Here is a 13,461-nt window from a genome sequence, read left to right on the forward strand (position 1 = left end):
AAAACTCAAACCACATCCATAACTCAGAACACATCCCCAGCACACTACACATACAGCTTTATGTCTCTGCCAAATGAGTTTAAGCTGCATTGATCTATAAAGGCTTCAGAGCTAACACTTATTGCACTTCCCTTTGATTTTCTCCTTTTGGGCTTTCTTTAAAACACTGCAGGCTTTGGCTTAGTGTTTTTCATTTTCATACCCATAAAGCCCACTGAAGTCATAAGCACAACCGTCTTCTAAACACTTTTTCTCCCTGTTTCTCTTCTGCAGTGAAGGAGATACTCTTATACTTTGTCTCGTCTCTGGAATCACATTCACATGGACGATTGTTTTCTTTCAGAGCGGCTGAAACCAGCTGGCAGCTGACAGATTGATGTAAAAGTGAGCAGGACATTATGCCGGTAGGACGTGAGCTGGAGAGCGCTGCTGCAGACACTGTGAATTGTGGCCTCCTTCCTGACATACCTGTGGCCTGATCCTCCAAACCTTTCCACAGACACACACTCACACAATCTAATCTCCATAGATCAGCACCAAAAGACTTTCTATGCATCATGTTCAGCCTTCGCCTCCCCTCTCCTGCTGTACTCATTTCAGGATGTGGGATCAACTGTATTTGAACTGCATGTGATTATGTTAGTGTGCACTGCAAAGGGAGCAACCTGCAACGTGGATGATTGACAGCAAAAAGCAAGTGGGACATTTAATCCAGAGCCAGGAAGATACTTGTGAGACAGTAATTCCTCTGCTGATTGATTGGTCAGTGATATAAGAGGAGTGCATCCCCTAATCTTTTTTTTTCTTTATGTCAATCTCGAGAAGCATTGTAAGCGCACTGTTATTAGCTATAGCTTCAAGCCCACTGAAACAAGGAGGGGGAAATCAGCTTTCCAGCCTCACCGCACTTTCTTTTTGCCAAGTTGGCTTTCCCTTCCAGCCAGTGTTGTGTTCAGGTTTGGCGAGTGCAGAGAGAGCAAATGTGACCAAGTTAATGTGAGTGTCAGTTTGGTATAAACACACCCGAGCTGTATATACTACAGGAATATATGTTTAAGTATGAGGTTTGGGTTAATGTTGCAGTTTAGTTTTACTGAATGGAAGGACTGACAGAATGAAACAAGAGATACGTATGAGGGATTATGTTTGTGGTGTTACCTGACAGCACTTTTATAGAGCTGCAAAAGCCTTTGAATAAAAGTGACATTGAACATTTAGACTTTAATACTTACATACAGTAAGTACATCAAGATACGCCTGCATATTATTTTAGTAGCTTTTGTCAGGCACATGACATAGAAACTATTACAGAGTCAGAGAACAGCTGTGAATTTGATATACCGTACTGTAGCCAGTTGTAAACCTGATCAACAACACCTGTGTCCAACAAGTCGAGCCAGCTGATTCATGGAGATTGTGTTATATTGATAGACCACCTGCAATGGCACTGGAAGAGGAAATTATATTACCTGAGGTGCTGGACTGACACTTTAACACTAGATTTTACATCACATCTGAGGCCAAAACTTGTCATGATTTCAGAGGATTGAATTCTTTATATCTCGCCCAGTGAGTGCCAGCGGGAGAGAAACAATCAGTGTGATGAATGGACTTGGAGCCCACACCTCGGTATTGTTGTGATCAGTGGGATGTCTCTGTAAGCCTCATCCCCGAGGACCAACACGGACACGTTTTGATTAGCACTTTATCATTCTTCCATCAACCCCGACTTCAGGGGAATGAGTCTAGTTTGGCAGCGCTGGCGTTCTCCCCCTCTTGGTCTCTGAGGACATCCTCCAAGAACCTGAAGAAAAGAAATGAAAAAGATGTGTCTGACATCCACCGACTGATTTTCACATGATTACAAACCGATGCTTGCACTGGGCCCACTTAACACTCACTTTTGTCAGGCTGAATCTGTTCGCAGAAATCTAATACAAGGATCCACGGCCAGTAACGCAGACACGCTCTGCTCTGTCTCTCAGGGTTTGTTGAGCAGTGTTTAGTTCAAGCGTTGCGGTAGGTCGCTCAGTTTGACCGATGCTGCTTCCCAGTGATATTTTAGACTTTGTCTCCACCAATTTAAGTGTCTCTCCTTCTGAGAGATTGGATTCGCCTAAGGACATTTTCCTGTAAACGGGTCGCTAAAGAGTTTACACTGAAAGTCACTCATTGGGAATGGACTGTCTCTTTACTGGCTCCTTTGTCTTCCGCAGGCAACTCGAGCTGAGGCCAGAGGCTCTGAGGTTTTGGGGTCTTTCATCGGCTGTCTCAGAACAATCGCTCAGGAGGCCAGCTTTGACCAGAATTAATGCAATATTCACATTCATAACCAATCAGCATTTAAATGTTGAGAGGGGAGCCAGAGTTTGCATGAATGACAAATTGTTGAATTGAACATATTTACTCTGAATTATAGAATATCTCGCTGATGTGTCTATTATGGTTGTTTGGGTTTTATCTGTGTAGCTGGGTTGTCTTTCACTGGTTAGCCCTCCCACAGTCGAGTCTGTTGCCTCAAACTCACCCTTGTCCTTGTCATCGGGTGAAGTCAGGGTCGTTCACAGTTGAATGATGATACAACTATCTAAAAGAATTCTGGTTTTCTTTCACAAGTAAAGAAGAAATGACTCTCCAAACCACCGTGTTAGATGTATCTTCCACAGCGGCTTTAATGAAATCTGACATTTTCCCAGGCTATCACTGGTTCCTTTTATGTGAAATCGTGGATGTAACCATGTTATTGGTCTCTCATTGACAGTTCATCAATACAAGATGTCAATACTGAAAATAAAACCGGTTTCATCCAAACTTCAAGGTATTAAATGAAAGCAAATATCAAATGTAGCATCGCAAAGCTTTTGAGTCTTTGTGGACAGAAAAACATCTCACTGTTGTCATTAAGGTACTTTTTAGCATAAGGGAAATTGACTGAAGTAGTTTTATGATGGATAAAGCAAGCTTGCTGTTGGGTTGTAGATTTCAGATGTATAAATTGTCTATAGATCCATGGAGGGGGAGGGATAGGGATTCAGACACTGTCCCACCATCCAAAAAGCTCTTTATCTAAACAATGCTGACCCCTTTGATTCTGTTATTAACCATCTTTGCCGGTTATCTTTGTGTTTCCTGCAGCTAGCTATGGAGCGTACCCCATCTGTAAAGGCTGCTCGGTGTGCTCCAGAGACAACGGCTGCGTAAACTGCCAGCCCAAGCTCTTCTTGTTTTTGCGGAGGGAGAGGATGAGGCAGTACGGGGAGTGTCTTCACGACTGTCCAGCCGGGTACTACGGCATGCGAAGCCCTGAACTCAACATGTGCTCCAGTAAGTCCTTCTGAGATTTTCCCTTCCACTCCATCTTCCCCTCCCCGTCTTCCCCTGACACACACACACATACACACACACACGCTCCTTTGACATGCCCTTTTCCCACAAAACGTGATTTATTGTCAATTATCCTGAGGAGACACACATACCACACGATTTGAACGGCTCATCTGTTCACACAGGTGGATGTAAGTGGCGGAGCCTCGTCTTAGCTGCGTCTCCCTCAGGATTCAACAGAGATCTCCAGCTAGACACAGCCCTGTTTCTGATTTCTGTTTAACACTCCCTTTACACAAGCATTTCCAAACTTCCTATACGTTCATGGATTTTCTTTTTTAAAGGAATAAAGTCCAGGTGCAAATGCAGCTCAGATACAATTGCGATAATAACACCAAAACTCTAAAAACGACTGTATGGTGGCTTGAGCATGAAGAGCACCGATTTGACGTTGGGACAGTTTGTGAAATTTTTTGGCAGTGAAAGTAGTTTTGAGAAGAAACAGAAAGCCTGTCACAACTTTAAAGGGATAAGTTGTTTTTTTTACATGAAGCTGTATGAGATAGTTGTCAGTACCAGGTGTAATGGCCACAAGAGTCAGTTTGGCCACTTTGTAGGGGAAGTATCTGGGCTTCCACGCCTAAAATTAAACTAAGCTAACTGTATCATGTTATTCACTTAATTTTAACAAACTCCAAACAAACTGCTCTCACTACAAGTGTATGGAGACTTTAAGTTTTACTTCACCATCAGAGAACTGTTCTCAGACTAGACTAATAGAGTCTACTACATTAATAGTTTTGCATCTTTGTTTGACATGTTTTGATCACCAAATGCCTAATATAATAACCATTTTATTACTGAAAAGCTTTAACTGTGTATTTTGACAAGACGAACATGGTTGTGTCAGTTTTAGCTTCAAAAAAAAAAAACAGCTGAATCCTTAAAGATTCACTTTCCTTCAGCTTCTTTGTGTTTACTGATGTAACTTCTAAATATTTCAGAAAGTAGATGAAACAGCAGTGTCCAGTAGCACAGAGAAGTCAGGATGGTGAGTGATGCAGACTGCAGACATTTGTGACCCTCTGGTTTCCTCTGACTCAGAAAGGTCCTGAACTGCTGTTACTGCCCAGTCCCAATCGTGACAGCTGTCACTCTCTTCGTTCACACCACCGGGTAACTTGGGATCTCGCCTGCTCTCCAGCTAGCCCAGAAGTTTTCTCTCTTTTTCCTCAGTTTGTTGAGTTGTGTTCTTCATGAGGGTGTTCTCTTATGCACAAGCAGTGAATAATTGTTGCTTTAGAACACTTTTTTAAGTTGGTTGTACTTTTGTAAAGCTCACAAACCTAAACAGCTGATCAGTTCACTGTTCTTACCATAGACTGTCACTGTATAATTAATGAACGTAGACCCCCCCTGACATCACCTATTTGTTTCTGAAATAGACTTTTGAAGCAAATTGGCTAAAGCGGCCATATTGGAAGTGACCTCACTCTTCATTTTATTGATAGACTCAAGTTTGAACAGACCACTGTAGAATAACAGCTGACTGTGGGTTGGAATGAACTTTAGCACAAACAGTTTAGCCCCTGTGTTATAGAGTGATACAGGCGGAGCCAAAGGGTAACTAGAATTTAGCTCAGGCTGTATCACTCTCCCGTTCAGCTTTTTTCTGCTCTTCTGTCCTTTTTCTGTCTCTCACTACAAAATTAATCACAGAAATCGTTTTCAGCAGAGAAAAACACAGATCTCTGTGATTTATCTCTTGTCATTTCTAAACTCCTAAGCAATTTAAAGTAACCTGTACTCAGCAACATTGGTGCTGATAATCTCATTTTAAAGTGTGGATTATGATCAGGCATATATTTAGAAGGAAGGCCTTTTTAAGCTAACTTTCAAACTCTCACAGCCCTTTAATCCCTGCTGTGGAAATGGCTTTTTATTAGCTTGGTGTGTATGTTACTCCTAAGAAATTCCAGCCTTAAGTGGACACTCAAGAAACAGCAGGTTTTACCACTTTGCATCTTCGTATATTCCTAAACCAGAAGTTTCTGCTTGGTTCTTACCTCCACAATGATTGCAAAATCAAACAGGCTCTCCAGTGGTAAAGTTGGGGGCTTTACGTTTTCTAATACAACAAACAAATGCAGCAGTTTGAGTTTGTTAAACTTAGCCTAATTTTGTGGTGAAGCTGACTCTGTTTGCAGCAGTTGATGTTTCCACTTCTCAGACAGCTTTTTGAACCAAGGGACCAAGCTGATTCTCATCCCCTGTGGCTAATTACTCACTATTGACAACCCTCACTCAAAGAAAAGAAAACTATCCTTTTAAATGTCCAGATTCACTCAACACTGTGCATTAAAAGCAGTTTAAACAAGAAAAACAAAGTACCGTTATAAGAGTAACAAACAGAGCATAAACACTTCAGACTCATGGTGTGTTTCTGTTTTACTTCCTTTGTTTCTGTGATGAAATGAAGTTGTCATCTAAAGCAGACACAAACTTCTCTAAAGGACTTCAGGAAATAATTTTTCAATATTCTTTTTTGTGGAAAACTCTGTTTGGTTTAATAACTCTTAAATTTTAAACGTTCTCATGCCTCTCATAAAAGAATAATAATAAATCCAATTACTGAAATGCCTCCCTCTACTCCTCATGTAGCACCCGGTTCTCATAACCTTATTCTAACATGGACTACGTTCTGAGAGACGGAGAAAGCAGGAGAGGAGGAGTGAGAGAGCATTTATAGGTTTACCCGGAGCCGTAGGTGTTGGCTGAGTGTTTCATATGAAAACAGAGAGGAACTTGAACTCATTTGGTTCCCGGGCCAAACTCCTGACAGACACACTAAAATAAAGCCCCAGAGGAGAGTCCGAACTCTCAGGCCCAGTAATATAACAATCTGAAGCAGAAGAGGAAAATCTACTCGACTCATCTTAACCAATCACTTTCTGTCCTCATGCAAATACATCTGTTGGCACAAACTGCTGCTGAAAGTCAGAGATTGGAACTTTGCAATTTGGGAAATCAAATGCAAATAGGCTGAGTTGGACGTGAGGTGATGCAGAAAAGAATTTCAAGTATCTCAGGTCCCCTTTCGTGACTTAGGGTAAAATACAACTTGAGATGGACTTGTAGACTTGCAGCGTCAGGAGTGATGGGCAATGTACCAGACTGAAGAGGTTAAGCCAGAAGACAGAGTTCTCAGTTTGACTCTGCAGCTACAGTCTGCCTTTACATTAGGTCATGAGCTGTGGGTAGTGACAGGAAGAAAAAGATTTAAGGCCCTGCTTACACATCAACGTTTCTTTCAAAAACTTAAACTCAGTAAAAAAAATCTGTGCTTACATGAAAACGCTGTAGTAAGCATGCCAGGCCTGTAGGTGGCGCTATAACTGTCTTGTCCAGAAGCTGCTTTTGGGAGATCTCCACTGAAGTAGAGCTGGGCCGAACATCTGGTGTATCGGGGAACGCTAAGTGCAGAAGTGGAGCAACAGATGCACATTTTGTTTAAAGACAGTCAGCAGATAGAGAAGAGTAACACAAGGACAACACGGTAGTCCAAGACGAAGCTGAGCGCGATGTCAGCGTGTTCGTTGAAAACGCTGGCTTACTGTTTACACGGCAACGGCGTCGGCAGCGTTTCAGAAAAATTCCACTCTGGGGGACGTTTTTCAAAAGGTTACGTTTTAGGTCAGCTATTAGCCTTTTTCGTGCTAATGCGAGGCTGACACATAACAATACTTTTGTGTTACACCCTTAAACCGTTGAGCACCAGAAATGAGTTTGTCTATCATTTTGGATATCAAAGCCTTTTGCATGTAAGTAAAACAATGTCAGAATAGTTTACTGAGTGCAGCCTAGGTTAGCAGAGTGAGCGCTATGCGCCTTCAGCTCTCTTAGCAGGTCAACATCCGGGTTAGATACACATTGCTCTGGTTAAGTGGTGCAGTGGCCTGTCATGTAGAACTTTACCTCTGTTTTCTGGATCGAAATACTTTTCATCTGCGCCACAAGATGCCATCTGTCATCTGTGCTTGTTTACATCAGGGTTGTAGAGCATTAGGGCATCATATTAGCAGCCATTACCAACAGCTTCAGCCCCAGCTGACTAACAGATGCTACTAGCATGCAACATTTTAATCATTTTTTCAAATGAAAAGTAATTCTGGTACAGAGAAAGCCTTCAAACTGTTGCTTTGATAAGTGAGATAATGTGCACATAACTCACCGCTCGATTGTCTGTTAGCACAGGTGAAAGGGTGGAGTTGGAATCCAATGAGAATAATGTTCCTCCTGCACATTAAGCCAGATGTCTTCTGTTGAACAGGCTGCTAATATTCATAGTCAGACCTTCTTTTTCCTTTCAGTCTCCCTGTGAAGAAAGAACCCCTGTTGTTTTTGGTATTCATCTTATTTATTACAAGAAATAGATTTCAAAACTTCATTGTAACAGATGATTTTCTTTTTCATTTGCTCACAGAAATTTTTAGACAACTTTCCTTTGCAGTTTTAACTTGCAAAGCAAGTAATTTCATGACTCAGAGAAAATTAGAGGCGAAAGACATCTTGTTCTCTGGTAAAACTTTTTTTTTTTTTACTTTAACCCTTCTAAGACCCAAACTGCTGTATTCCTATGCTGAGTGGATTTTGACTCTAACCGATCCTGATGTGTGGCCAGTTAATCTGAATCCCACTCGTACGAACTGCTCAAAGAACAACATCTTGTATTGTCACGTAGCATCAGATCTCAGAGAGAGACCCACTTTGATGTGATCACTGCTACAGTCATGACTCTCTAATCCAGTTTCCCATTTGACCTTTTTCTCAGCTGTGCTCTGCATGCCATGTTCACTAAACAGTCCACATCCAGCCCCCATAAACGGATATTTTATTGGGTTGGATGCTAATTGCTGGGTCACTGAATATTATTTGTGAGTTGACACAGGCAACTGGTAAGCAAGAGCTCAAAGACACAGCGGTTAAATGAAGGTGAGGGCTTCTAGGAAGACGGGATCAGAGCTGCCGTGTGCTCCTGGTTACCGAAGAGGCCTGGAACGTGGCATTACGTCTCTGTTATCATGAGCTTTTAAACACAGGCTCTGAAATCACTTAAGGAGCAGCTGCTTATTATTACACCAGAGCTTGTCTGTGTGATCTTATCTCATTCAAGAATTTTTGTGGACTGCCTGGGTAAAGAAAAACAAGAACTAGACAAGCAGGAGGCTTATATACTCAGCCACTTTATAGTTGCAAACTCTCTGTTAGCACTGGCCTCCTGAAGCATGTGAAAGAGAGCTAAGGGTGTAGACAAGTGATAAATAGACTCTGAGTGCTGTCATATTTGGACAAGAGAAAAAATAGATTAATACAAAATTTAGGGGGAAGTTGAAGATAGACATACTCAGAAACCTATCAGACAGTTGCTCATCACCAAAGGTCCAATTTTACAATATACAACATGTGATCCAAAGGACATGTCACAAATTAACAAGAGCGGCTCAAGCATTTCACAACCTGCAACGTGAGGTTCAGGGTTGTAGGAGGCTGAATGAGTCCACCGATTGTATATGTGTTTCACATATGAATGAAGCAAACCATTTAGTCAGTACGTTTAAGTGCAGCATAAGAAAATGAACTATGAGCCTGGTCAGCACAAGAACGGACTATTAAAATGCATGTAAACAGCTTAGTCAGACTGAGAACTGACTGAACATAGCTTGATCGATATACATAGAAAATGCAATTGCTATCCATTTCAAACAGATTCCACAGGACACAGCAGGTCTCAGTTCCCCTCAGCGTTTAGTGTGAACAAGTTTCACCCGGAAGAGGGAGTAGATTACTATGATGAATAGGGTCGCTGAGCTCCAATGCAAAAACAAACACCATGACAAAGAGAGAAATAGGTCTTGCTTTAGGAGCCAGGAGGAAACAACCTTCCTTTGAACGCAGCTCAGGGAACTGAACATTTTTAAATATATGGACGGGAAAAAAACATAAAATGGTGCTCTGTTTAAAACTAATTCTAAAAACACGCAGCTTCACTTATCAGAAAAAGACACTGTGCCACCTATCGTAGTCCTGTCGTAGTGGAGTGAGATGCTCTCAGCCGGAAGTCTAATTCTTTTTTCTGAATGTATTTGCATGCCGCAATTGGGCCACAAGCTGTAATTGCCCCTCAGGGATAAGATTTTTTTAATATAATTCAATTTGATTCAGTTCACTTCAGTTCACTTCAGTTCACTTCAGTTCAGTTCACTCCAATTCATTTTAGTTCGGCTCAGTTCAATTCAATTCAGTTCAGTTCAGTTTTAGTTCAATTCAGTTTGGTTCAGTTCAGTTAATTTTCATTCAGTTCAGTTCAATTCAGTTCAGTTTAGCTCAATTAAATTTAGTTTACTTCAATTCTGTTCAGTTCAGTTCAATTCTATTCTATTCAATTTATACACAGACAAGACTGGATTCTCTGCTGTGACTTTACAATCGAGCGATGACTTTACTCAGACTGCTATATGTATGTAAATGTACTGAGTATATCTTCTGTGATTCTCTTCAAGAGCCAGCTGCGCCTGCAGGCAGACTGCTGTTAAAGCTTTTAAATTAAATACATTAGGATTAAGCCAGTACATTTAACTTATTCTCCCACTGTGAAAATAGTGAAAACACACACATCACCCTCTGTTTCACTTCTGTTGATGCTCGTATTGATGGTGCATCAACTGGCATAATCAGACTGTGTGAAGACACATAAGTGAGTTTCTAGATCAACATATATGTTCACATTCACACAGGGCATAGCTGTGTAAATTAGATCACTTTTTAAAACTTTTCATCAGTCCAATTAATTGGTCTTGTCTTGCCATAGATGACCTACTAAAGTGACCATTTGGAAAACAGTGCTCAGCTGATTTACAATAAAAGGCTTGACTTTTCTGGGGGCTTCCCTGCACTGCAGAGAAGCCCCAAGAATAGTAACTTTGCATACCTCAACATAACAACAAGAATTTACAGCTACTCATCAGCTGGATTCCTAGAGGCCCAACACATGGAGGCCACAGTGTTAACAAGACGTATCTCTCAGCAGTGCCTTTTCATTGCATAATACCATTCTGTATGTTCATATATAATGCTCCAAGGTCCCTGCTCTGTGAGGCTTCTTTCAGCAGCTAATGGATGGGTTGATATGAGCCATAAACCATATGCAGGAACTCCAGCGTTATCCACAGGGGTTCTTATCAGCCACCCAGAAGAGGCCCCACACCAGTGTCTGTGGGTGTCAACCCACTGCTCTGCAGGGAAGATTTGTAGCAACGGTCACACAGTGTGCTGCTTTATGTACAGCCAAATCTGTGTGAATGTGGTGCAGTCATGCTCTCGCCTCAGTCACATTTCATAATACTTCTGTTTTTACATACATTCCCAAGCCAAAGCATATTCTGTCATTTTTCATCATGAGCTCTCTGGCAAAAAGAATTACGAGCTGAAAGGCTACTATCAGAGCTGTCCTTAAAAAGAAATAAGTGTTGAGAGGGTCAGCATGGGAGCAGTGCTGCATTCAAAACTTCCTCCCTCAGGGTGTATTACAGACCCCCCACTGCTACACTCTCTTACACACATTCTCGCCACCAACCCAGTTGCCTCGCCTGAATGCAGTAGGCCCCAAAAACCCCAGCTGTATGCTGCCAACCAACAGCCAGTGCGATCAAGGCTTGGGATTGCCAATATCCTGGAAATGTGGTTTAAATATCACGGCTCAATCAGTGCCAGTGTAATGTGCCACTGGGGACTCTTCTGTCAGAAGTAATCTTTTGGATTTTTAATTGTGAATTCTTTTTTATTGCATTTGTCAGACTCAGGAAGTCTGTTACAAAATCCCATTGTTGTATTTCTCGCTGCTTTGTCACTTCTAATTAGGGTTGGAAGTAGTGGGTTGATTGGGTGCATCTTTTCCAAGATCGTTTTAGTTTTTAAGGATCTCATGGGAATTTGTAGGGTTAGAGATGGATAAGAGCCATGCATTATGGACTCCTGCCCAATCTGTACCAAAGCTGTGTAAAGAAACTAATATGGGTTTCGTAACCTTATGTTGGCAGGGCGGGCGGTTCTTTCTCCTGCTCAGCCTCTCCACACCTCTCATTCAAGTTCTGTCCTGCTCTAAATCTGAGCTTGTGGGTATTTCCATTGCACTGACCAACAAAAGACCAGTTGCTCTTGGCCCTTAGATTTTACCAAGGGACATTTAATCATCACAGCTCTACTAACTGCGCCTTCAGATTTGCCAGACAATACAATGGACACACCAAACAGAGCCCTGCTCCCATGACACTGCAAGCAGACATGAGTGGAACTGGAGTGGGATTGGACCAGGCTTTCTAAGCTTGACCACTGTCTGAATCTCATGCTGTCTGTGTTTATGCTGGAGCTGGCTGAACACTTACAGGAGCAGATTCCGGTACATCACAGACTGTATTCTTTGGGTTGAAGAAGCCAGGAGGATTGCTGACACATCTGTCATCTCCGTTCTCTCTCTGGGAGATGCTGATTGACAGGAACACCACCCCTGCTTCAGCTAGCGCCGCACCAGCATGCAGAGGAGCACCCAAGTGGAAAAAACAGCATGAAGAGGGGTGGGAAGAACATGGCAGCTCTGGCCTTTGTCATGAACTTCTGCCATACGGAGCTCCACACGACATGGCTGGGTGGCAGCGAGCAAGCCAAAGCTTCCATGTCAGCCAAACCCAGGGCCTAGGGAGTAGGTCAGAGCTGTACGACTCAACTTGGAGGCTAGGGATGGAAAAACAGGGCTTGTTTTCCCTTCACACTGCCAGGTCTTTTATGACACGGACACTCCTGCTGCGCAATATCGGGTCTGGTTAGCTTTCTGTAGGAGGCTGGGACTCTCAGTAGACATCCCAACTCCATCTCAGGTAGCATAAATGAGTTTGTATGAAACGTGAGGGATTCATTAATCTCTAGGACAGGTTTAACACATTTTCTCTACACAGTGAATATTCCTGTAATTAAACAGAGTGTTTACACATGGTGCTGTCAGCCTGCAGAGGAACAGCAGTCGACTGAAGCTGACATGTGGCTTTGAGTGTCCATGATAAAAATCGGTCGGTTTCTTATCCAGACCACAGAAGAGGGATCTGCTCCTGCCAAGCATGTGCCATTAGGTCACACGTAACGCTCTGTGACTCATCTCCTTACTTCAAGTACACTTGACGCACAAACCGCATAAAATTTAAGTGAAAATTCAAGCAAACGTCTAAAGAGTGCAAAAGTGATACAGGGTACAGTGCTGAAAACATCTCTTTGAGCCAACTTTTAAGATTCCTCTCAGAGCAGCAACACAAGGCTTGTCCTCCTGTGTTCATAATAAAACTCATGTCCAGAAGCAGCCTTGTAGATAATGATGATAATACGTTTAAGTCCCAGGAACACCAGGCCTTCAATGGGATCTGATGACCTCATTATTTCTCATTAGTCTCCCCGAGGCACCTCGATGAAGACTTTAAAGGTGGTCCAGAGGTTAATCCTGCGTGAGGAATGAACCCGCTCCCCTGTATCTGTTTCTGGAGCTGCTGGACACACAGCCTGACTACTGGCTCACCATAGATCAGTGTGGGAGCATCTCCAGTGTCACAGATAGCCCACACTCTCTGAGATAGCCTTTTGCCAGTAACTGGACGGAGGGATGAATGTCTGTCATGGTGATCCCTTCCGACCCACCTCGTTTCTGATGACCTTTGACCCTCCAGCTTTGCCTCCCAGCATTCTAACTCCCATGAAGCCGCATTGATGTGTTGTCCACCTCATCCATCTCACAGGAGGACGTTATTACTTATCTTTTGTTTAGAAAACAAGGTTCCCGAGCATTTGCACCATCGCCACGCCACATCTGAAACCAACACTGTTTAATCAAAAACTGTGTCAAGTGTCTCTGCCGCTGCACGGATACAGTATTTCACACATCTGTGTTTCTTGTATTTACTGTCAATAAGTGAGGATTGCACAACAAGTCCAGCACTGGAGAGTACTGCCAGATGTTTCTAGTTCCCCCGCTTGCTCTTTTATTTTTGTGTTTGGGAGCTAAAAGTCTCTCAGGTGATGACAGGGCCTGGGAAGTGTGTG

At 42.6% G+C, this 13,461-nt stretch overlaps 1 protein-coding gene across 2 annotated transcripts in view; it reads left to right on the forward strand.

Annotated features, from left to right (window-relative positions):
• Positions 1–13,461, forward strand: part of rspo2 (R-spondin 2) — a 72,408-nt gene that overhangs the window by 27,730 nt on the left and 31,217 nt on the right. For both annotated transcript variants that reach the window (XM_074683863.1, XM_074683861.1), the window contains one exon: positions 3,136–3,324. In XM_074683863.1, coding sequence (XP_074539964.1) covers positions 3,136–3,324 — 189 coding nt within the window. The remainder of the gene's footprint in view (positions 1–3,135; positions 3,325–13,461) is intronic.

This window comes from Halichoeres trimaculatus, unplaced genomic scaffold, assembly GCF_033239565.1.
Source record: "Halichoeres trimaculatus isolate MK-OKI-2021-1 unplaced genomic scaffold, fHalTri1.1 fHalTri1_scaffold_12, whole genome shotgun sequence".
Classification (NCBI taxonomy): Eukaryota; Metazoa; Chordata; class Actinopteri; order Labriformes; family Labridae; genus Halichoeres; species Halichoeres trimaculatus.